General features: G+C 37.8%; 2 protein-coding genes across 2 annotated transcripts in view; both read right to left on the bottom strand.

Annotated features, from left to right (window-relative positions):
- Window positions 1-1772: 1772 nt before the first annotated feature.
- Window positions 1773-3218, bottom strand: LOC117324852. Its single transcript, XM_033880681.1, has 2 exons — window positions 2703-3218; window positions 1773-2522 (listed from the first exon to the last, which is right to left on the bottom strand). Exons 1-2 carry the CDS (start codon window positions 3216-3218, stop codon window positions 2151-2153), a joined length of 888 nt encoding a protein of 295 aa, XP_033736572.1. The 3' UTR covers window positions 1773-2150.
- Window positions 3219-16139: 12921 nt separating this feature from the next.
- Window positions 16140-26827, bottom strand: part of LOC117325026 — a 38065-nt gene continuing 27377 nt past the window's right edge. Inside the window, exons 12-17 of the mRNA XM_033880924.1 lie at window positions 23348-23491; window positions 21740-21912; window positions 18745-18895; window positions 17898-17971; window positions 17050-17154; window positions 16140-16318 (exon numbers count right to left, since the gene is read on the bottom strand). Coding sequence (XP_033736815.1) covers window positions 16184-16318; window positions 17050-17154; window positions 17898-17971; window positions 18745-18895; window positions 21740-21912; window positions 23348-23491 — 782 coding nt within the window. The 3' untranslated portion in view covers window positions 16140-16183. The remainder of the gene's footprint in view (window positions 16319-17049; window positions 17155-17897; window positions 17972-18744; window positions 18896-21739; window positions 21913-23347; window positions 23492-26827) is intronic.

Below are 26827 nucleotides of genomic sequence, written 5' to 3' on the forward strand. Positions count from 1 at the left end.
TGGAAAGAATATTAAAATAATTTTCAAAAGTAACTTCAGATTTAAAAACTCTATAATTTATGGATTTTGGAGAGTTTCTACATGTTTCCGCCCAACTTTGCTCAAATTGGTCTGTCAATGTTAGCTTTATTTTTAAAGGAAGCCATTTTGGATTTACATAATTTTGATTCAACCATATGTTGGAGAGTCCACAGTTATTCAGTATGTTTTAATGCATTCGGTCCAGGCAATTGAACCACCATTTTCTTCATTTACTATGGCTGATGCCTTATATAATAAGTTACTTATTTTACCTTCTTTAGCTGCTATTAATCGTGTCCAAAAACTTATCATTCTGGTTTCAATTTCGATATCTAGTGGATGTCTGCCGAGCTCTCCATAAACCATAAAATCAGGAGTTGATGATTTAAGGTGAAGTTACATCTTACAAAACTTTAAATGAACTCTTTCAATTATAGTGTTATTCGAAAAACCCCACACTTCACAACCGTATAGCAGAACTGGTGACACAATTTTGTCAAATAAATCCAGTTGACACTGTATTGATAGATTATGTAATCTCCCTTTTTTTAACACTTCATACATGGCTCTAGTTCCTTTAAGTGCTTGGTTCTTTTTAGCTCTTAAGAAATTCCCCGATTTAAAAAATGGTATACCAAGGTAATTGAATTCAGTAACTATGTCTAAGGCTTTACCATCGAAAATGAATCTAAAGTCTGCTGGTACCTTCTGTCGTCCAAAAATCATTACTTTTGATTTTCCTATATTTACCTTCAAGTTTCACTTGTTACAATATATACCGAAGTTATTTAACATATTTTGGAGATCATCGCGACTTTCTGCTAACAATACAGTGTCATCAGCGTATAAAAGACAGAATAACTTTAAATACACACCGAGCTTGTCTTCTAGTAATTTAGATACTGTAGTAAGACAATTAACATTCATTGTTGATAAAAAATATTGTAAATCATTAAGAAAAATAGAGAAAAGGAAAGATGACATATTTTCACCTTGCCTTACACCGTTTTTACACCTGAAGAAGTTTGAACTTTCTCCGTTATTTACTATTCTTGACTATACATATTTACAATAATTTTATGCATATTTCCGTTAATATTATTTGATAGAAGTTTGTGCCATAAAGCCTCTCTCCAAACGGTATCAAAGGCCTTCTCGAAATCAATGAAGGCGCAATATAATATTTTTCTTTAGAGTTTTCATTAATTCAAGTATGGTATGTATATATAGTGAAGATAGTGTCAGTTGTGGAGTAACCTCTTCGGAAACCAGATTGACTTTCATTGATTACCCGGAACTCCTCGGAATAGTTGGTTAATCTACAGGTAAGTATAGCTGTAAATAGCTTGCCCACACAGCTCAGAATGGTGATGGGGCGGTAGTTTTTAGGATCAGATTCGGAGCCTTTATTTTTGAAGATGGGGATAATATTACCTTCGACTCAACAACTAGGGACGACTCCTGTTGAAAATATTGAAAAGTTTTACATATAATGGTAACATGATATCTTTAGGATATATATTTTTCAGCTTTGGGAGAAACAGGATGACACCAGCTATATATGGTGTCTTCCAGTCTAGCCAACATATGAGATTTTGGGTGAGAAATAGGTAGAGAAAAATGTTGGCCAGAGTGGAATAGGTGTATTTTACTAAAACAACAGCGGTGATAACTATCAAAACACTTGACAGCTCAGGTAGACACAGGTAAACTAAGATGAAAATGAAGTTGCCACATTTTATCATGTTTTATTTTACTAACAAGTCACAGATAATTTATTAATGATTAAGATACAAAATACAGATAAAAATATGTGGTTCATAGCACAGTTATTAAGACTTACATGTACACATACATATATTTAAAATATCAATACAAAATGCAGACTAACATATATATCATTTAAAATATACTATATAAACTACGACAGTTACATTGTATCTTAAATATTTATCTATCAAAATGATGAATTCATAAACAAAATGTATGTAAAACATAATTATTTAATTCATATCACAAGGTAACTCAATATAATACATATATAGCATTTATAAATAAGATAGCAAAATGTTTATATTACAGGTTAGATTATATAGTTCACATTTTCCATTCGAATATGTAGTTGGGGTTTACTCATTCAGATGAATTAAGTGAGATGCTGCGTCAGCATATGCGTAAACGTCAAGTTCACCATTCCTGAACCTGTCCTTCCGGATGCGCAATCTAGCATCAATGCGCTGATACTTGGCCTTTTTCCTCCTTGGTCTTGCTCCTGCTTCCAGCTGGATGATCTTAGACTCATTAGTTGCCTGAATGGATTTGATTAGTTTAATAATGCTATAGATGTTTGGATGGGCACTACTACAGAGACGGTTCACTTTACTATGCCATCCTTCGACGTGGTTTGTAGTCCTTGGTCCAGCATTTTCAAAATGATTCCATGTCTCCTTGTCATGGCTTTCGACCCATGTTTCTGTTATATAATCTTTAAATCTGGTCATCTGTAAAAATACAAATCATTTCATTAGTAAACATATCAACAACCATTTTGTCTGTTTTCTGGTGTCATGCCTAACACAGAATTTACATTTTCATCTTTTTCTCTATAACTAAAGCCCACAGCCATGAAATTGCCTCTGGTTCGAACATTCAAATTAGGTTAAAAATTGAGTGCCATTTACCTCTGGAGTATGGTCCTCACTATCCTCAAGTGCGTTGAACCAAACGTCCTCAACCCGACCCACTGGTACCAAAGGAAGCACTGCTGCTCTACGGACAAGTGTCTTTACATCATCATCATTTCTATATCTGGTAGCAAGACCACAAGACTGTGTTTTCCTCCAAACACACTGTGTATAGTGAAAAAAACATGACTTGACAGAAACTGCTGGAAACACAGCCCTAAAGGCATTCTTTGCTGCAACTTCAAAGTCAAATAAAACGGAATGAGCTGTCAACTGAATATTTCTGTCGGTCAAAAGCTGGCTAATGGCACTAAAGAAAGTATTATATGTTTGCTGAGTCTTGTTCGGTAATAGACCGTATATAAATGGAAACACTGTTTGTTGTACCTGGCCGTGTAAAGTATATAACTGGTAGAATAGTCCAGGGCATGAGTAGAATGTACCATCTCCAAAAATGATGGAGGATTCACTGATATGCTGTATCTGTAGCAAAAATGAGTAATCTTTGTCCATTGAGCATATTCTCGTCATTTAAAAGAAATCTTTCCCCGGCATATGTTTCTTTCCATTCGCCTTGAAGGTCGATTTCGTGTTGACACTAATTGACCCCAAGGATATAATTACAAGAGTCAGCCAACCGTGAAACACTCCGACTGTCGCCAAATTGGGTCACAGGTGAATTCTCCAATTAACAACTTTACCTGAAGTGAAATTGTGTTATTAGCAACCTAGAAATATTTGCTAAGAAACAGTATATTTCAATTGATTTAAGAATGTTGGGATAGAACTGCAGCCATTCTCTCACAAAAATCGGCAAAATCTCTCTTTTTTTCAAACGAAACTTATAAACATGAATTTTTATAAAAAAAAATACTTATTTACATATGGTGACTGTAATAACTGTATGTTTAAAATGTTCTGAGTATAAAAGAAACACAGATATATTAAATAAGTTCTTTTAAAAACTCTGTCGTCTCTCTTCACCGGAAATCGTTTTAATATTGATCCGAAATTGACTTTATATATTTAAATTTGAATGTAACAACTTTTAACATATCTGCGCCGTGTAAATTTTGATTTTTTTTTATAGCCATCTAACATTTGATGGTCTTATTCTAATTATTATATTAATTGCTCAAAGTACATATGTTTTAATGCAAAAGAAGTGTAACTAGATCTAGCTCAGTAGAGTTTTCTAATCCGATACAAAACGATAAATTGTACTGTATCTTTAAACCTACAGTCAAAGATGCTTTACATCTAGTTAAAGTTATTATAAAGACAGTCTTAGGAAATTCTGGGTATATCTCGCAGGTGAAAAATGGAGGTATATAGGTTAACACCCCCTCCCCTCCTCTCCTCACCCCTGCTGATACAGATGTGACACCTTTTGCTTACCTGAACAGTTCAGGTATAGCCTCAGGAAATCTTTCAATACACTGGCCGGTTAGAGATACACAGATATGTCAACTTATTGGTCTGAGAAATTAATCTTCATATATGGTAGAAATTACTTCCATAACTGTGAATGTATTAGGTGACTTAAAGAGTAGGATGGAGTAATTTGTATAGTTGAAATATGTTGAAAGTCGTATTGCCCAGTAAATCTATATAACACACGCTATAATAGCAACAAAAATTAAATTTTTCATACAGAAATTGAATCTAAGTAGTTAATCATATACAGTTCATAATCTTATTTATCAAGGTAAAGTAATAATACAAACTGGTAATTGCATTGCCTTTGTAAAATCAATATTAAAAAAAACATATTAAACTGCAAATCACCATTCTACTGCGCCATGCATTCACTATTTCTTGCATATTATGTAATATGTATAACCATGGATAATATATTAAATCATTATCTTTTATTCTTATTTTGTTTTATACAAGTTCATGTGGAATTTGCATAATGAGGATGTTGGAATTATAAAAAGTGTAAAAAAGTTATGGTGTAACATATGTATATCAAAAAAAGATATTCTTAAAATTTAAATGATTTCAATACAGCAACCTTTGTGTTGATTATTGAATAATATATAGTTTATTCAAGTGTCTTTAATATTTCAATTTATGTCTTAATAATTATTTCAACAACATATAAAACTATTGAACTAATATTCAACTCAGACGGAAATCGGGCTGTGAATCACGAATGATTCGTACATTGTAGGTTGCCCTTGGTCCCTAGTTATGCATATTTCATTATATTTCAATTTCTACTGAAGTTGGACTCAATGAAACTACCAAACTTAATCTGTTTCATTTGCTCATGAATTTGACCAGATTAACACTGATCGGTGCGTATGATATATGGTTAAAATCCTTCCGCGGAACGATTTCACTTTTTCTACATTGTTGTTATAAACATAGAATAATTATTAAAATTATCAAATTTATAATGTGCTCTTGTATTTTAAGAAGACCAGATACGCTAAATACTTCTATTTTGACAAAATAATGCTGTTTTTAATCCTAATATTGCGGACTATTTTACTCGACCGACTAGACATGCACAATCCGGAACTCCTCGGGCTTTTCCGCATTTGGACTTACACAAGCTTCGAGACATTAATATCTAGACCGACCTTTTTATTAAAAAAAAACCAATTGAAATATAAGGATTGAATCTTGATTTGGTCGATTTCATGGGGTCATGAATTGAGCTGCTCTTGAGACAAATTCAACATGAACTGCGAAGTTCATGTTGAATTTGTCTCAAGAGCAACTCAATTCATGACCCTCATGAAATCGACCAAATCAAGATTCGATCCTTAATTGGGACCAGTCAGAAAACAACATGGCCGACAGACAGCCATCTTGGATTTTGACAACTGAAGTTTGTTATCGCTATTTCTCAGACAGAACTGAAGGGATCTTTCTCAAATTTGATATATCGGTTGCCCTTGGTCCTTAGTTATGCATATTTTATTTTGGGACCAGTCAGATAACAACATAGCCAACAGACAGCCATCTTTGATTTTGACAACTGAAGTTTGTTATCGCTATCTTACAGAAGGTACAGAAGGGATCTTTCTCAAATTTCATATGTAGGTTCCTCTTGGTCCCTCGTATTGCATTTTGGGACAATATGAAAACAACATGGCCGACAGACAGCCATTATCGCTAAATTTCAAATTTCACATATAGTTTAGTTACATTTGACTTGTTCGTTCATTTGAATAAGTTAACATCAACCATATTCAATGCAACACCTGTGTTAACACTTTCAAACGGCTTTCGGCTAACTAAAATGAATACAATGGACATGTGAGTTTGGTCGGGTCCAAACGTGTTACCTGTCAAATTACGGTAATGAACCAATTGAAGAACTGCATATCGACTTGCTCAAAAAGAAAGGAAATCCTGTTTGTGATACAATTCCAACAGAAAAGAACATGTAAAATATTGTCAACTGATAAAATTGCACAAGAATTTTAGTGCTACAGTACTTGCAGTACTTTGATTTTATATTGTTTTTATAATTGAAAATACATGTAAATTGAGGATTCCATTTTTTTTCTCTACCGGAAGCTTTGGCCTAAAGGTCACCGCTAAAGGTCACCGCGCAGGGGTTGCAGCTGGATGTGCGCTTGGGACTTCCTTTTTAAACAACTATGTTTTATTTATCATTTTCCTTCCTTCCTTCTTTCTTGCCCCCTTCTTCTATAAATGTATCTCTCCTCTTTAATCAGACACCATTAGAGTGTCTGTATCCTGGGAATTGTCCTCATTATGACAATGCTCCCGAGCCCAGAAGCAGGTTAAATGATGCGAAAATTTGACATTTAAGGTTATTTTGCAAGATTGTTTGTGATGTCATTTAATAGAATGATCTAATTAGTTTTGATACAACTGGAAAAAGGTTATGCCCTCTTTCCAGCAATACAACATTTGATATGTTTAAGGATATGAATAGGTACATGGCTCGTACTACAGACAAAAGTGTCTCGACGCCGCCAACTTCAATACCAGTGCAGGCGATGTTTATATCTACCCATGCTGAACGTACACAAAAATCCACCTGTCATTAATACAAAATAATACTACTTGAAGAAAGGAACGACTCTGTTCACCGCCAAATATCGTGGTTCAGACATTTTTTTGCCCTTCGCAAATCCAACGCTCTGATAATATCATCTGTCAAAGTTGAACAAGTGATACTACAATTTAAATTGATACGTTTCTGTTAGGAACTGTAGTGTTCAGTTGTATATACAGTTAAATGTTAAATGACTTCCTTAACGTAATGAATTAATATATTTACCCACGATACAAAGTCTAACCACATTCAGTTGGTGGCATTAATGTGAATAAATTCAGAAATATTACTTCCAGTGACAGGAAGAGAACAGATCAGACCCAAACAATTTTTTACTTTGATGTAGGTCATAGGAGATAGAGCCAGGACAAACTTTTTCTTTGATATACATGTAGGTCAAAGGTCAAAATGTATGCCAAAGTGACCTACATTTGCTACCTGACACACCTTATCTCCATGGTAAACTTATGACCAAAGTATGAAGTTCTAGTGACAAATAGTGTAGGGGATAGAGTCTGGACAAGATAAAGTGCTGACGGACGAGAGAACGGCCGGACACAACGCAAAACGAAAATTTTCCGGTGGATGGACAAATAATCCATCATTAAGTTCAAACACCTAATCCAGTACAAGTTATTGACACAACCAAATTCTTGATTCACTTTCAACATCATTTTAATAACACATTTTCATCCCTAATTAAATTACAAAATCACTCTTAAATATTAAACACAACACAATGTTGTGGAAACACACATGCAATGTGATGCTTAGTAAACATGTAACATTGTAGGTTAGGGATTTTGTTCAAACTAAGATATGTACGGTATTCATAACATATTGAAAGGATCAGGGTTTCTTGAGGCACAATCAGTACATGTAATGTATATTGGCGATTTACGTATGGTATCGGTCACTGAAAACTTGAAAACGACGCTATTAAGAAGAAATTAAAAAACGAAATATTAAATAGAATAATATTACAATATACTTTTTTCATTTTTTATTTTCATATTTTTGAAAAAAATGATTTGCACATTATACGGCGAAATTCTCTTGAGACAAATCTAGAGGACAATAACCTCTTGCTACAGCCATAGAGATCTACACGACTTTTGTGTAACGTGAACATGTATAAGTGACAGTAATAGTTTTATTATAGATAATGATAATTATATTTTGAACGACAAATGGGGAATTCCACAACCATCATATGCCTTCCAACGTACAAGTGAATGAAGTTATATTAAATGGTAATTCGGACCACTATATTCTGTAATACGAGTGAATATATTTAAACATTTTAACTAAATATTCTTTTTTTGTTTCATTTTAAAAACGAAGAAATATTACAAAGGTCTATGTGTCGAAAAATTATGAAACCACTTTTGCGTAATCCTTGACGGTGTGTTCTACGCTTGATAAGAAGCCAGCGCCATTTTGAATCGTATGATCAACGTAATTTGAGTGTTTTCTGCAGTTATCTGGAATTTATGCTTATAAAACTAGTGTTAAAATGAATACTTGATCAAAAACATTATTGTATGCTGCAAAGATGTAGTAAGTTACCAATTTTTCTACCTACACTTCCTTTCAGAATCACAGCAAAAAAACGGCGGGTTACAATGCGGTAAATAAAATGGGCCATTCTGATTCGGCAAAATTAAATGTTATATCATCACTAGATTTACATTATCACTAGGCAAAGTGATGATATAAACAGTAATTATACAAAATTTTATCAAATTAATAATTTCTAATTTATCACTCGTAAGAATATAATAAATTCGTGATTCAATTGACCATAATCTAGTATTTCATGTTATTACAATATACGAGGCAGACCATGTAGCTACAGCTGAGTCTTAAGCTTCCATATAGGATATAGGTTTGTACTCCTGAATACTTGATACGTTTAAATTGTGCATTAAAACGCAGTGTGACGTCACACTTTATTAACGGCGGCGACATATGTTACAGTGAGTTTAATATTTACGAATAATTCCTATCAAATCTGCATGTTTTTCTCACACATATTTATAAGTTTATCTATATAAATATATTATATATAAAACCTATATCCTCGCAAACTTCGTCCGTAAATATGATGCATGTTTATTGACAGAAAGGGTTGTCCTGATGTACCAAAAGTAAAGCTATCACTCTAGCGATATACACAGCTTCATCTACGATTATATGGGTCACACAATACAGATCATCAGATAACAAATAAGAATTTAGAGGTCACAGAGACAACAAACAACACACATTTGAGGTCACAGAGACAACAAACAAAACACATTAGAGGTCACAGAGACAACAAACAACACACAGAGGTCACAGAGACAACAAACAACACACATTAGAGGTCACAGAGACAACAAACAAAACACATTAGAGGTCACAGAGACAACAAACAACACACATTAGAGGTCACAGAGACAACAAACAAAACACATTTGAGGTCACACAGACAACAAACAACACACATTCTAGGTCACACAGACAACAAACAACACACATTAGAGGTCACACAGACAACAAACAACACACATTAGAGGTCACAGAGACAACAAACAACACACAGAGGTCACACAGACAACAAACAACACACATTAGAGGTCACACAGAGAACGAACAACACACAGAAGTCACACAGACAACAAACAACACACAGAGGTCACAGAGACAACAAACAACACACATTAGAGGTCACACAGACAACAAACAACACACATTAGAGGTCACACAGAGAACGAACAACACACATTAGAGGTCACACAGACAACAAACAACACACAGAGGTCACACAGACAACAAACAACACACAGAGGTCACACAGAGAACAAACAACACACATTAGAGGTCACACAGACAACAAACAACACACATTAGAGGTCACACAGACAACAAACAACACACATTAGAGGTCACAGAGACAACAAACAACACACATTAGAGGTCACACAGAGAACGAACAACACACATTAGAGGTCACACAGAGAACAAACAACACACATTAGAGGTCACCCAGACAACAAACAACACACATTAGAGGTCACAGAGACAACAAACAACACACAGAGGTCACAGAGACAACAAACAACACACATTAGAGGTCACACAGAGAACGAACAACACACAGAAGTCACACAGACAACAAACAACACAGAGGTCACACAGACAACAAACAACACACATTAGAGGTCACACAGACAACAAACAACACACATTAGAGGTCACACAGAGAACGAACAACACACATTAGAGGTCACACAGAGAACGAACAACACACATTAGAGATCACACTAACAACACACATTAGAGGTCACACAGAGAACGAACAACACACAGAGGTCACACAGACAACAAACAACACACATTAGAGGTCACAGAGACAACAAACAACACACATTAGAGGTCACACAGAGCATAAGGAATATGTCAGACCTCATTATCATCCGTCACAACATTAACCTTATCAAGTAATAAACATAAATGTTTATTTTATCAACTATAATTAGGCATGTCCATGATAATTTCAATGCGTGGATGAAGTAACATAAGGTGATGACATTTGTTTGTCTGATTGTTTACATGACACATATTGTTATTGTGTTGATGGATAAAAAAACATGAGTTTAAAATCAATATCCAGTGATTTTCACCTCTTTAAACTCTTAAAAAAGAATAGGTGATTTTTACTGTCACATCATTACACATACACATCAACAACTGAAATGATGACATCACATCAGTACAAGACATCAATGATGCCATAACAAGGCAACATCACACCAGTACACGGCATCAATGATGTCATTACTAGGAAACATCACACCAGTACAAGGCATCAGTGATGCCATAACTAGGAAACATCACACCAGTACAAGGCATCAGTGATGTCATAACTAGGCAACATCACACCAGTACATGGCATCAGTGATGTCATAACTAGGAAACATCACACCAGTACAAGGCATCAGTGATGTCATAACTAGGCAACATCACACCAGTACAAGACATCAGAGATGCCATAACTAGGCAACATCACACCAGTACACGGCATCAGTGATGTCATAACTAGGCAACATCACAACAGTACACGGCATCAGTGATGCCATAACTAGGAAACATCACACCAGTACAAGGCATCAGTGATGTCATAACTAGGCAACATCACAACAGTACACGGCATCAGTGATGCCACAACTAGGAAACATCACACCAGTACAAGGCATCAGTGATGTCATAACTAGGAAACATCACACCAGTACAAGACATCAGATGCCATAACTAGGCAACATCACACCAGTACACGGCATCAGTGATGCCACAACTAGGAAACATCACAACAGTAAACGGCATCAATGATGCCATAACTAGGAAACATCACACCAGTACAAGGCATCAGTGATGTCATAACTAGGAAACATCACACCAGTACAAGGCATCAGTGATGTCATAACTAGGAAACATCACACCAGTTCAAGGCATCAATGATGTCATAACTAGGCAACATCACACCAGGACAAGGCATCAGTGATGCCATAACTAGGAAACATCACAACAGTACACGGCATCAGTGATCTCATTACTAGGAAACATCACAACAGTACAAGGCATCAGTGATGTCATAACTAGGCAACATCACACCAGTACAAGGCATCAGTGATGTCATAACTAGGCAACATCACACCAGTACATGGCATCAGTGATGCCATAACTAGGCAACATCACACCAGTACAAGGCATCAGTGATGTCATAACTAGGCAACATCACACCAGTACAAGACATCAGTGATGCCATAACTAGGCAACATCACACCAGTACAAGACATCAATGAAGTCATAACTAGGCAACATCACACCAGTACTTGGCATCAGTGATGTCATTACTAGGAAACATCACACCAGTACAAGGCATCAGTGATGCCACAACTAGGAAACATCACACCAGTACAAGACATAAGTGATGTCATAACTAGGCAACATCACACCAGTACACGGCATCAATGATGCTATAACTAGGAAACCTCACAACAGTACACGGCATCAGTGATGCTATAACTAGGAAACATCACTCCAGTAGAAGGCATCAGTGATGTCATATCTAGGCAACATCACACCTGTACAAGACATCAGTGATGCCATAACTAGGCAACATCACACCAGTACAAGACATCAATGATGTCATATCTAGGAAACATCACACCAGTACAAGGCATCAATGATGCCATAACTAGGCAACATCACACCAGTACACGGCATCAGTGATGCCATAACTAGGCAACATCACACCAGTACAAGGCATCAATGATGCTATAAGTAGGAAACATCACTGTTAAAGTGATAAGGGTTTTTATGTGGGCATCATTCATTCATCCTGAAGAGATTACAGATTTCAAACACTATAAAATTATGATGCTCATATTTTTGTATATTATACAGATAAATATTTCTGTAAATAAATATATTATTTCTGTATACATACTTTGGATACAAAAGACACTATTTACTTCAGTTATTCAAAGATCATTGTTCCCCAAGTTCATAATATAGTTATATACATTATTACAGTAACAGTGAGCAAATACCTCCATACCTATAATAGTGGACAAATGTGATATCACCTACTGACATATTACACAATACCAATACTGGTAGCCAAGGCAAATATCTCCATATCACCTACTGACATATTACACAATACCAATACTGGTAGCCAAGGCAAATATCTCCATAACTATAATAGTGGACAAATGTGATATCACCTACTGATCAAATTACAAAATACCAATACTGGTAGCCAAGTCATATATTAATTTGTGGTAAAAATATTTTATTAAATGAAATGTTTTAGTCTACAAAAATGTGAAATTGATATAGAATTAACACTATAGTTATTGATAAATATTGTGAATTACATACCGAACAAACTTAGAAGGTCAAGCACTGTATTGACACTCTAAGGACTTTCATATTTTCAAAATTTCCAGTTATAATATTCAGTTATTATTCAAGACAATGTATCCTTAAGATATACTTATATTTACTCATATCTAACTGTGGACATGTGCAAAAGAAAAAAATATCAAAATATTTGCATCAAACAACTGTTACAATGTTTTTCTGCTCTTGTAAAATTAGGTAATTTTATTGATTAAAATTATTCATATTAGCTGAGATTCTTGATTTGACAATTGTGTAAAATACAAAGACATAAGACTTCAATGTATTTTTCACTAAATTTGAACTTCTGTTACAGGTGTCATTTAACACTTACTATTAAATAAAACAAAGAAAATTGTCAATGTAAATTCATTTAGTATTTGACAAGGAAATTTTGAACATCGGACACTTTACTTTTCAGAACTAATTGTGAATAAATAATAAAAAGAGGAAATCTATTATTGTTTCAACTAAACTTGTGTAAATTGTGTCTTTCAGCATTCACTATTACAGCTGACTAGAATAGGAATTCATATGACTGTTGTTTTGGTATATGCCATGTTCATATTGATTAGATTTTAGCATTAAAGATACAATATTTAACTATAATTAGATGTGTTTCTCAATAATTTGCTGTGACCTAGATGAACTACACTCATCTACATGTTGATATTGAGAAACTCCGACATCGATTTAATGATATACTAAGGATTCCATTATTTGGTTTGTCTATCAAAGGCTTCAACATTGGGAATTCAAATGAAACAAGAGGCCTATGGGCCTTAACGGTCACCTGAGTTATATAAATATATTTCAATGAAATAAATGGAAATACTTCTGTCAATTTGACCTTTCTGACCTCACCCATAATAGCCCATTGGAGTCAGTCCCACCAACATTTACATACCATCAAACTGCTTTCCGAAACCGCTAACTCTAACCAAGTAAGAATTAATTCCAAAAGAAATCCAACTAATGATAGTAAAATATGATTCCCTATATAAACTATAGTAAAGTCTACCCCCTCCCCAGGGGCAAAGGTGTGACCCAAGGGTCATGAAATTCACAATTTTGGTAAAGAACATGAAGACCCTATCATCTATGAAGAGTGTTTTATTTCACCATATCTGAATCAAAATTGATTCTGTCTCGTATCTTGAGAAGAACATTTTTGAAATTTCAGTTAATTTGACCCTTTTTTGCCCCATCCATCAGCTCCAGGGTCTGTCAGGGCCAACAATTGCATACCATCAAACTGTCATCCCATGCTGATAATATGCTGATAAATAATGGTCAAAAATGTGATTTTCAAATTCAAACTATACAAATGTAGTTACTTTAAGCCCCTTCCCAGGGGCAGACATCACCCCAGGGTAATGAAATTCGCAATTTTGGTAAAGCACCTTAAGACCTTTCCATCTATGAAAAGTATTTCCTTCCCCTCAGTCCACTGGGGGGTGGAGGAGGGGGAGGGGGCATATAATTTACAATTTGGGTTTATCTTGGGCCATGGAAGGTTTCTACAAAATTTTATAACTCTAACAATTTGTTCAAGGGTTTCTGAAAAGAAGTCAAAAATGTAAACTGTTTCTGGACGAACGACGGATGAAACATGATGCAAGACGACCGACAAAAGGCGATTAGAATAGGTCACTTAAGACTAAAAAGTCATTGATAATAATTTACACATAAAATTCTATAAAATGTTATATCAATAAACAAATCAACATAAAGAACATTCATTACATTTTCTAAATCAACATGTACTTAAAATGCTTTGCATGCCCAAAACATCCTTAATTTTACCTCTTAAATTGCATACAAGATATTTTATTGGTATGAAATGAATACAAAACATATTCTAGTGTACAGATCAGAGAATTGGGTTAAGCACAGCATGATTGACATATTTCACTAGTATCTGGTTTTGGCATTACTCTCACAACCAACGACTACAGACAGCATGTAAATTATCATACAAAAATAAATGTTCACAGTTCATATGTGTGGACCAAATGATGTTAATCATCTTAGTCAGAAAACTCATTGAGGCCATGTATGCTAATGAAAATCATTAAAGTTTTGAATACACGAATTGGGTGTACTTAAATTGAAAATGACCTAACAAAGGTAAAGTCACAATTTAAAAAAAAATAAAGTCATGAAATGCGGCCAAAGTTTGTGACTTACACAAACTCATCCTTATTGAGACATGTGATTTATCAATACTAAATGCAGTAAAGTACTATACCGGGGTGGAATGTTAACACATGTTCCCACTATACCGGGGTGGAATGTTAACACATGTTCTCGACAGTAAAGTACTATACCGGGGTGGAATGTTAACACATGTTCACACTATACCGGGGGGGAATGTTAACACATGTTCCCACTATACCGGGGTGGAATGTTAACACATGTTCCCACTATACCGGGGTGGAATGTTAACACATGTTCCCACTATACCGGGGTGGAATGTTAACACGTGTTCCCACTATACCGGGGTGGAATGTTAACACATGTTCCCACTATACCGGGGTGGAATGTTAACACATGTTCCCACTATACCGGGGTGGAATGTTAACACATGTTCTCACTATACCGGGGTGGAATGTTAACACATGTTCCCACTATACCGGGGTGGAATGTTAACACATGTTCCCACTATACCGTGGTGGAATGTTAACACGTGTTCCCACTATACCGGGGTGGAATGTTAACACATGTTCCCACTATACCGGGGTGGAATGTTAACACATGTTCCCACTATACCGGGGTGGAATGTTAACACATGTTCCCACTATACCAGGGTGGTGTGTTAACACATGTTCCCGACAGTAAAGTACTATACCGGGGTGGAATGTTAACACATGTTCCCACTATACCGGGGTGGAATGTTAACACATGTTCCCACTATACCGGGGTGGAATGTTAACACATGTTCCCACTATACCGGGGTGGAATGTTAACACATGTTCCCACTATACCGTGGTGGAATGTTAACACGTGTTCCCACTATACCGGGGTGGAATGTTAACACATGTTCCCACTATACCGGGGTGGAATGTTAACACATGTTCACACTATACCGAGGTGGAATGTTAACACATGTTCCCACTATACCGGGGTGGAATGTTAACACATGTTCCCACTATACCGGGGTGGAATGTTAACACATGTTCCCACTATACCGGGGTGGAATGTTAACACATGTTCCCACTATACCGGGGTGGAATGTTAACACATGTTCCCACTATACCGGGGTGGAATGTTAACACATGTTCCCACTATACCGGGGTGGAATGTTAACACATGTTCCCACTATACCGGGGTGGAATGTTAACACATGTTCCCACTATACCGGGGTGGAATGTTAACACATGTTCCCACTATACCGGGGTGGAATGTTAACACATGTTCCCACTATACCGGGGTGGAATGTTACATGTAACACGTGTTCCCGACAGCAACGTTTGCCTCATCAACTGACAGCATGATGATCGTAGGTGATAAGTCCGAGAGGCATGACCTGCCTCACATCAAACACCACATACTCCTCCGTCATCGTCCTCTCCTCGACTCCACAGTCACGGGCGGGCTTCAGACGACCCGGAGTCTGCCAAGTTTTCAATGAAAGTTGTTTTAAATTCAAATAAAACATATGTTATCATTGTATTGTCATTTCAAAAATAAGGTGGTAAATATTAATTTGTATATAGAATTTAATATTGTAAATAGTTTTCTATGAACAGTAAGAGTATGGTCAAGCTGATAAATGAACTTCAAAACTCCTATGTATGTATAGATTTATCTACTGGTAAACATATAATCTACCTCCAACAAGTTTCCACTCTTTATAAAACATGTTTTCAAACACATTTGACTAGTTTCCATTAAATTGATTTAATTGTGGTTATATGACCATATATTTTGGCATTTGTTGAATGTACCTTCCCTCCTGTTCAATGATGATGATATTGAACAATAACAGGTAATTCTAATGTCATAGTGTCTTTCTGAGAATCTAGCCTGATTCTATAGAAATGGATGACATATTGATTTGTTTTAATTTTAGCTGATATAAAGTGTATCAAAGACATCAACACTAAAAAGAATTCAACTACATTTTACTGTTTGTAACTAAGGAAAGTGTTGAAACACTTACAAATATGAAGCGGTGACCACGATTTGGTGACATTCAATTATGGAATCATGACCATGACTTGGTGACTTACATTATTATGGCGTCATGACCATGACTTGGTGACTTACAATTATGGAGTCATGACCACACCACGACTCGGTGACTTACAATTATTGAGTGGTGACCACGACTTGGTGACTTACAATTATGGAGTCATGACCACGACTTGGTGACTTTCTCGTCCTGTCCTGCTTGGTGACAGTCTCGATGTGCCCCAGTCCAACCTCCACCAGTAGGATCTTCCTCACCTATTTATAATAGACAGTGCTCATTCAATATAGACATCGCCTCATTCAATATAGACAATGCCTCATTCAATATAGATAATGCCTCATTCAATATAGACAATGCCTCATTCAATATAGACAATGCCTCATTCAATATAGACAATTCCTCATTCAATATTGACAATGCCTCATTCAATACAGACAATGCCTCATTCAATATAGACAATTCCTCATTCAATATAGACAATGCCTCATTCAATATAGACAATTCCTCATTCAATATAGACAATGCCTCATTCAATACGGACAATTCCTCATTCAATATAGACAATGCCTCATTTACTAACGGGAATAACATCAATATTATTGAAAGACTTAACAATACAGTAATATAGTGTAGTATTATTGTTTGATAGCTGACTGTGCTTTTCGCGCTGTGAATAGCCAGGGTCATTTTGAGGCAGGGTGTCCAGGTAGTAGTAGTAGACTACCCCACTGAACTGAGGCCAATCATATGCCATCCTTTTTCTCAGCTTCCCAGGAACACAACCTGACAAGGGATTTAGGGAGCATCAAGCCTTGCACCGCTGATTTTGCCGGAGGTTACGAGGGTGGTGCTCTAACCAACTGAGCCATTACAGTCCCTATGTGTGGGAAAACTGAGTACATTGTGGTCCTACATGAATGTTTGTTGTCCTAGATCAACATTAATATCTATACTCTCAGCCAGTGCTATCTTTGAGAAGAAACAAATATGTACTCACCCCAGAGAAATGAGCTGCTTTCGAGGGATATTTTGAAAAATAAAGTCCCCTTCCATATTCTCCATGTTGGATATCTGTAAATTTTACAGCAAATTTATTAATACCAATTTCAGATAGATACCACTCGGTAGATATAACTCTGTTCTCTAATGAACAAAACATCAGAAATTCATAGTATTTCCTCATCACCTTTCAATTCAAATGACTTTTACATGTATGTTGATATTGTCACTGCGTAAAGTTTAATGTAGTAATCGGTTGGCTTTTACATGTACATATATATGTATGTTGATATTGTCACTGCGTAAAGTTTAATGTAGTAATCGGTTGGCTTTTACATGTACATATATATGTATGTTGATATTGTCGCTGGGTAAAGTTTCATATAGTAATACAAGTGTATATGGCCGCTCATTTTCCCTGACTACAACTAGAGATAAATGACCTTGACATAAAGAACCAATCACACAATGGCTGGGATCACATGCGAGTAACATCTTGACAAAGACTAGTTCAATCAGGAGAGACCTAGGCAAATGTACAAACTCATCAGCTACACTCAATACTTTGTTTCAGTTAATATCACAGGAATTTGGATCCAGGTTTTAACAAGTTTCCCCTCCCTACAATAGTAATATTTCCTGATGCAACAATGGTGAACATCAGTGTAATCTCTATTGTATAACAAAAATACACCCAGCAATCAGCCTGATTTTATTTTACCTACAAAACAAATAGTTACAGCCTTTGTTCTCAACTTTATCTCTTCACCCTACCACTGTTAGGTTAGACCAACATACACTCATCTTGATGTACTCTATAAAAAACATCTCCCCACTATACTTACCTGATTCAGTAAAACCATGTGTGAGAATGTCTGGTATCCTCTCTGGATGTTCTAAAGTGCCACAGTAGTACAGGTCAACCACAATGGACGGGTCTGTCAAGGTACTCAGCTTGTTCTTGTAGTCCTCCATGTACTGTTCAGTCAGGGTGGCCTGGACGAGACATACAAGGGAGATATGGGTATAATATACCATAGAGATCGGGGGAGAGATACTGGTCATAATATACCATAGAGATTGGGGGAGAGATACTGGTCATAATATACCATAGAGATCGGGGGAGAGATACTGGTCATAATATACCACAGAGATTGGGGGAGAGATACTGGTCATAATATACCATAGAGATTGGGGAGAGATACTGGTCATAATATACCATAGAGATCAGGGGAGAGATACTGGTCATAATATACCATAGAGATCGGGGGGAGATACTGGTCATAATATACCATAGAGATCGGGGGAGAGATACTGGTCATAATATACCATAGAGATTGGGGAGAGATACTGGTCATAATATACCATAGAGATCGGGGGAGAGATACTGGTCATAATATACCATAGAGATCGGGGGAGAGATACTGGTCATAATATACCATAGAGATCGGGGGAGAGATACTGGTCATAATATACCATAGAGATCGGGGGGAGATATGGGTCATAATATACCATAGAGATCGGGGGGAGATATGGGTCATAATATACCATAGAGATCGGGGGAGAGATACTGGTCATAATATACCATAGAGATCGGGGGAGAGATACTGGTCATAATATACCATAGAGATCGGGGGAACGATACTGGTCATAATATACCATAGAGATTGGGGGAGAGATACTGGTCATAATATACCATAGAGATTGGGGAGAGATACTGGTCATAATATACCATAGAGATTGGGGAGAGATACTGGTCATAATATACAATAGAGATCGGGGGAGAGATACTGGTCATAATATACCATAGAGATCGGGGGAGAGATACTGGTCATAATATACCATAGAGATCGGGGGGAGATATGGGTCATAATATACCATAGAGATCGGGGGGAGATATGGGTCATAATATACCATAGAGATCGGGGGAGAGATACGTGTCATAATATACCACAGAGATCGGGGGAGAGATACTGGTCATAATATACCATAGAGATCGGGGGAGAGATACTGGTCATAATATACCATAGAGATTGGGGGAGAGACACGTGTCATAATATACCATAGAGATTGGGGGAGAGATACTGGTCATAATATACCACAGAGATTGGGGGAGAGATACTGGTCATAATATACCATAGAGATCGGGGGAGAGATACTGGTCATAATATACCATAGAGATCGGGGAGAGATATGGGTCATAATATACCATAGAGATCGGGGAGAGATACTGGTCATAATATACCATAGAGATCGGGGGGAGATATGGGTCATAATATACCATAGAGATCGGGGGAGAGATACGTGTCATAATATACCATAGAGATTGGGGAGAGATACTGGTCATAATATACCATAGAGATTGGGGAGAGATACTGGTCATAATATACCATAGAGATCGGGGGAGAGATACTGGTCATAATATACCATAGAGATTGGGGGAGAGATACTGGTCATAATATACCATAGAGATCGGGGAGAGATACTGGTCATAATATACCATAGAGATCGGGGGAGAGATACGTGTCATAATATACCATAGAGATCGGGGGAGAGATACGTGTCATAATATACCATAGAGATCGGGGGAGAGATACTGGTCATAATATACCATAGAGATCGGGGGAGAGATATGTGTCATAGTATACCACAGAGATCGGGGAGAGATACTGGTCATAATATACCATAGAGATCGGGGAGAGATACTGGTCATAATATACCATAGAGATTGGGGAGAGATACTGGTCATAATAAACCATAGAGATCGGGGGAGAGATACTGGTCATAATATACCATAGAGATCGGGGGGAGATATGGGTCATAATATACCATAGAGATCGGGGGAGAGATACTGGTCATAATATACCATAGAGATCGGGGGAGAGATACTGGTCATAATATACCATAGAGATTGGGGAGAGATACTGGTCATAATAAACCATAGAGATCGGGGGAGAGATACTGGTCATAATATACCATAGAGATCGGGGGAGAGATACTGGTCATAATATACCATAGAGATTGGGGGAGAGATACTGGTCATAATAAACCATAGAGATCGGGGGAGAGATACTGGTCATAATATACCATAGAGATCGGGGGAGAGATACTGGTCATAATATACCATAGAGATTGGGGGAGAGATACTGGTCATAATATACCATAGAGATCAGTGTATAAGGTTTAACAATGAATACATACTATAAGGTAATCAAATATAGGTATAGAATATAAGATGGACTGCGGATAAAACAGTTACTATTGGACATTACTCCTTGTGATATCATGTTAAAGAGTTTGTGTAACTAGTAGGATACAAGAATTACCCTTGGACATTGTTCCCTAGTGGTGTCATGGTAAAGAGTTGGTGTATCTAGTAGGATACAACAATTACCCTTGGACATTGTTCCCTAGTGGTGTCACGGTAAAGAGTTGGTATATCTAGTAGGATACAACAATTACCCTTGGACATTTCTCCCTAGTGGTGTCATTGTAAAGAGTTTGTGTAACTAGTAGGATACAAGAATTACCCTTGGGCATTGCTCCCTAGTGGTGTCATGGTAAAGAGTTGGTATATCTAGTAGGACACCAGTTACCCTTAGGCATTGCTCCCTAGTAGTAGTGGTGTCACGGTAAAGAACTGTTGTAACTAGTAGGATTCAACAATTTCCTGAGGACATCACTCCCTAGTGGTGTCATGGTAAAGAGTTGGTGTAACTTAAGTAATATTCCGATCAGGTCCAGTTAGAAGTGTGACTGGAGGTTGAAATGGAGTGCTACTGGGCTGTCTCTGTGTTTTCTATTGAGGCGTGGATGTTCAAATTAACATTGATTGTTTACCTTTGAGATAGTGGTGACTTCATAATTGCTTTTTACAGAAGGATCAAGCTTCATGGCCTTTTTGAACCGTTCTGTGACATCGTAAAAGAATGCTGCATCTTTCATGTGATCATAGGGTTCAGTCGGTGCATTGCGGATGTTGGAAGGTGGGAACGCCACATACTTGCTATCATCTGTATCAGAACAACAATCTTATTATTATAACTGCTTTTCGCTTAAAACATGGGAAATTTTCTCCATGGAAGCACCCAGCAATACATTGGCATAATATGAAACAAATCAGCAAGACATTCATCAGGAACAAAATTACAATTGTCAAAGCATCTACATGTATGTCATAAACACAGACAGTGGACTTCCATACCCTAGGCACATATCATGATTAACATAAAAATATGTACGATCTGCATTAGTAAATCACCAAACAACACTGGGGTACATACACCATCTTGATAATGTTCATGTTGTTTGAAAAGGCATTATTAGATAGAGTTTTATTGTATTCATTGTTAACAAGAGATCCCAGAGGGATCTTGGCGTCCACCATTGAATGATCTTCATAGGTTCCATGTCAGATTGATCTTTTCTCTACTTTTCCCTTCCTCTAAGTCTTACTAATCTGAGTAAATTCAGAAACAGCCCTCTAGTACTTTTCAAACAAGGGGAACCTATATAAAAAAAATTAAGATTTAGCGATAATGGCTGTCTGTCAGCCATGTTGTTTTCCGATTGATCCCAAAATGCAATACCAGGGACCAAGGGAAACCTACATATGAAATTTGAGAAAAATCCCTTCAGTACCTTCTGTAAAATAGGGAAAACAAACTTCAATTGTCAAAATCCAAGAAGATTGCCTGTCGGCCATGTTGTTTACCGATTGGTTTCAAAAAGCAAAATGCATAACTAGGCACCGAGGGTAATATACATATGAAATTTGAGAAAGATCCCTTCATCACTTTCTGAGAAATAGTGATAACAAATTTTATTTGTCAAAATCCAAGGTGGCTGCCTGTCAGCCATATTGTTTTCCGATTGGTCTCAAAATGCAATATGTATAATGAGGCACTGAGGGGAACCTACATATGAAATTTGAGAAAGATCCCTTCATCACTTTCATAGAAATACCGATAACAAATTTTATTTGTCAAAATCCAAAGTGGCTGCCTGTCGGCCATGTTGTTTTTTCGATTGGTCTCAAAATGCAATATGCATAACTAGGTACCAAGGGAAACCTACATATGAAATTTGAGAAAGATCCTTAGAGTGCTTTCTGAGAAATAGTGATAACAAGAATTGTTTACGGACGGAGGGACGGACCACGGACGCAGGGCGATTTGAATAGCCTACCATCTGATGATGGTGGGCTAAAAATCTGGGACAAATGTGACACTCAGTGAATATTTCAATGTCCAATTTAAATTATATCTTAGATTGAAAGCTTTTCAAAGTCTGCCCTCAAATTAATGGTTACTGAAATAAAAATTTAAACATACAAATAAGTTTTCATTATATACAAAAGCCATTGAAAGTTTTGTTTAGTCTCCATTCCATCTGCTATCATTTTTGTTCTTTTGTTGGAAAAATACCAATACGATTTTTTGGACTTACCAAATGTCATGAGCTTGCTGTTCTTTTCAGGGTTAGTTTCCTGTAGAGACTCAAGCCGTTTCTTCTTAATGGTAAGATCCATGGTGTCAACTTGTTGTTGTAGCTCATTAATAAGATCTTCTGTGCTTATTTCAGAACCATCATCTAAAACAAAAGGGCAACAAACCTGGAGTTATAATCATCTTTGCTAGCCAAGGCTTCTGATATCGTTCAACTCCATGAATATGTTAATATAAAATGAAACATTCATGATGACATCAACTTTTACATTTTACTTTTATGCCCCATTGCCCCGCCCTTAAACCTCCGGGGCTCATCGAGCTGTCATCCAATGCTGATAATCTTAACAAAGTTAGGATGATTTCCAATAAAAATCAAATGAATGACAATCAAAATTGTGATTTCCCAATATAAACTATAGTAAAGCTTACCACCTCCCCAGGGGCCAATGTGAGACTCCAGGGTTATGAAATTCAGAATTTTGGTAAAGCAACTTAAAACCCTTTCAATGAAGTGTAATCCCGCGAACTCCCTTTATACCCCCTCCTCTATAACCCTTTTCCCCTTTACCCCACTCCATTTATGACCTACTCCCTCTATACCCCCCTTCCTCTATACCCACTCCCTTTATAACCCACTCCCTCTATATCCCCTCCCTCTATACCCCACCCTCTATACCCCCTCCCTTTATAACCCCCTCCCTCTATACCCCTCCCTTTATAACCCACTCCCTCTATAATCCCCCTCCCATCCTAACCCCCCTCTATAAACCCACTCCCTTAAACCCACGCCCCTATACCCCCCGCCCTCTAAACCCCACCCTCTAACCCCTCCCTTATAACCCCGCCCTCAACCCCCTCCCGCTATACCCCACCCGCGATAACCCCCTCCCTTAAACGCAACCCGCCCCCAGAACCTAAACCCCCCCCGAACCCCCGGAGAACCCACCCCCGAGAGCCACCCCCGTGAGACCCCACCCGCTAGACCCCCCCGTAAACCCCCCCGTGTAAACCCCCCCCTATGACCCCCCAGCTAACCCCTCCGCATACCCCCCCCCGAACCCCTGCCCAACCCCCAACCCCCCGCCAGACCCCCCCCGAACCCCCCCCGACCAACCCCCCGCGAACCCCCCCCGTCGTAACCCCCCCAACCACCGCCGGAGACCCCCCCCCTGATAACCCCCGCCCCAACCCACCCCTCAAACCCCCCCCTCTAGACCCCCGCCGAGACCCCCCCTCACCATACCGAACCTCCTCTCGAGACCCTAACCCCCCCTTATACCCCCTCCCAAACCCGAACCGACACTCCCCCCCCGACTAACCCCCCCCGAACCCCCCACTAACCCACCCCTTAGACCCCCTCCTCGAGTAACCCCCCGTAACCCCCGACCCGAACCACCCCGCCATTAGCCACTCCTAAACCGAACCCTCCCTATACCCAACCCACCTCTAAACCCACCCGGAGACCCCCTATACCGCATCCCTCAAAACCCCCTCCCCTAACCCCCGTCTTACCCCCGCCCGTCTAGACCCCCTCCCATAACCCCCCCCCTATAGACCCACCCCACCTATACCACCCTTAACCCCCTCCTATACCACCACCCTCTATACCCCCCCTCTAAACCCCTCCGTTAACCCCCCCCTAACCCACCCCTCCCTCTATACCCCTCCCTCTATAACCCCCTCCCCTATAACCCCTCCCTCTATACCCCTTCCTCTATACCCCTTCCCTCTATACCCCTTCCTTATACCCCTTCCCTCTATACCCCATTCCCTCTATACCCCCTTCCCTCTATACCCCCTCCCTCTATACCCCTTCCCTCTATACCCACTCCTCTTTAAACCCCACTCCCTCTATACCCCACTCCCTCTATACCCCCTCCCTCTATACCCCCTCCCTCTATACCCCCTCCCTCTATACCCCCTCCCTCTATACCCCTTCCCTCTATACCCCACTCCCTCTATACCCCTGTTCCTCTATACCTCACTTCCTCTATACCCCCCTCCCTCTATACCCCCTCCCTCTATACCCCCTCCCTCTATACCATCTATACCTCACTCCTTTTAAACATTTTAAGTTTGTGTATGTTTACACACCAACTGTGTCAAAGCTACAAAACAAACAGTTAATGAATATAACAAACTTAAGATCAGGAAATTGTGACAAATACAAGATACTTACAGCTGAAAAACCTTTTCAAAGTTACACTAAACCATGATTTAGAGAGTCTGGTGTGCTTTATCCAATAACAGATTCAAGTGTATACTTAAGATCAGGAAGAATGCATATGCATCAATCTCAATATAGACATAATATCACAGTCATACTCAGCTCGGCCCAGATATAGCATCAATGCTCCTCTCCTGCTAACCACACCTATTAGCAGTACTGTAGTTCTTACTGGCAAAAGTATTGATTTAAAGGGTGATCTATATGATATATAGGTAACAATGATGAAATGATGACATTATCTCTGTACATACATGTATATATATTATATATATATATACAAATTCATGTTCAGGTAGGATTGGAACACCTGTTGTAGTATAACAACACATACAAATAGTCAGTACAAGGCTATCTCAGTATTTTAGGTATATAAACTGACCTTCTGTGACCACAGTTTGAACTTGGCTGTCTCAGTTAAGATAGCTGTAATTTTGGACATGATTATAGTACAGAACTGTACAAAGTACACATATTTACCTATAATATTACAATACTCAACCACAGCAAGGTGTAATCAGGACACCATCATGTATTATTTCAACAAGGTTATTAATGTAGGTTGGATAATTTACAAATACAGCTGTTATCCCTTCACACCAAATCAAACTATATATAGAAAAACACAGGACTCTTCCAGATATACAACAGCAGGGTATATAAGGATGATGTCACCAAATCAAATAGGGGTCTTTAAGGGAAATAATAGAGGGCCAATATAGACCTTGTATCATTAGGTTAATCAAGAGAAGTCATTTGATTGTTTTAATAATTTGACTCTATCCACAGATGTAACCTTGTGTATGGGTCAAGGTCAAAATTAATCATGCAAATTCGGTCACCGACAGACTGGAGATGTGACTGTTCTGGTGGACTCCGACAAATTTATTTGAATCATGGTAGAAAGTTGTTGATATAGAGTATATGAATTACATACATACCACTATATGTCATAATTAAAGCTAAATTGTCCTTTATGGCAGGTATACACCTATGTAACATGTTGTAGTGACAATGATATAAGATACATATATGCTGGATTGGTAAATGAACAAGGATGGATAGTATTGCAACAGCAATACAAAGTCCCCTGCCTGAGCTAGAAGTGCACCTATTCATTTCCATTTTTTTTTTTTGAAAATTTTTTTTTCGAAAAAAAAATAAATGTGGGATGCACAGTTACATGTCATACTAATCATGTATACTAAGTTTCGTTAAAATCAGAGTAGTACTTTAGGAGGAGTTGTCCGG

This window comes from Pecten maximus, chromosome 4, assembly GCF_902652985.1.
Source record: "Pecten maximus chromosome 4, xPecMax1.1, whole genome shotgun sequence".
NCBI lineage: Eukaryota > Metazoa > Mollusca > Bivalvia > Pectinida > Pectinidae > Pecten > Pecten maximus.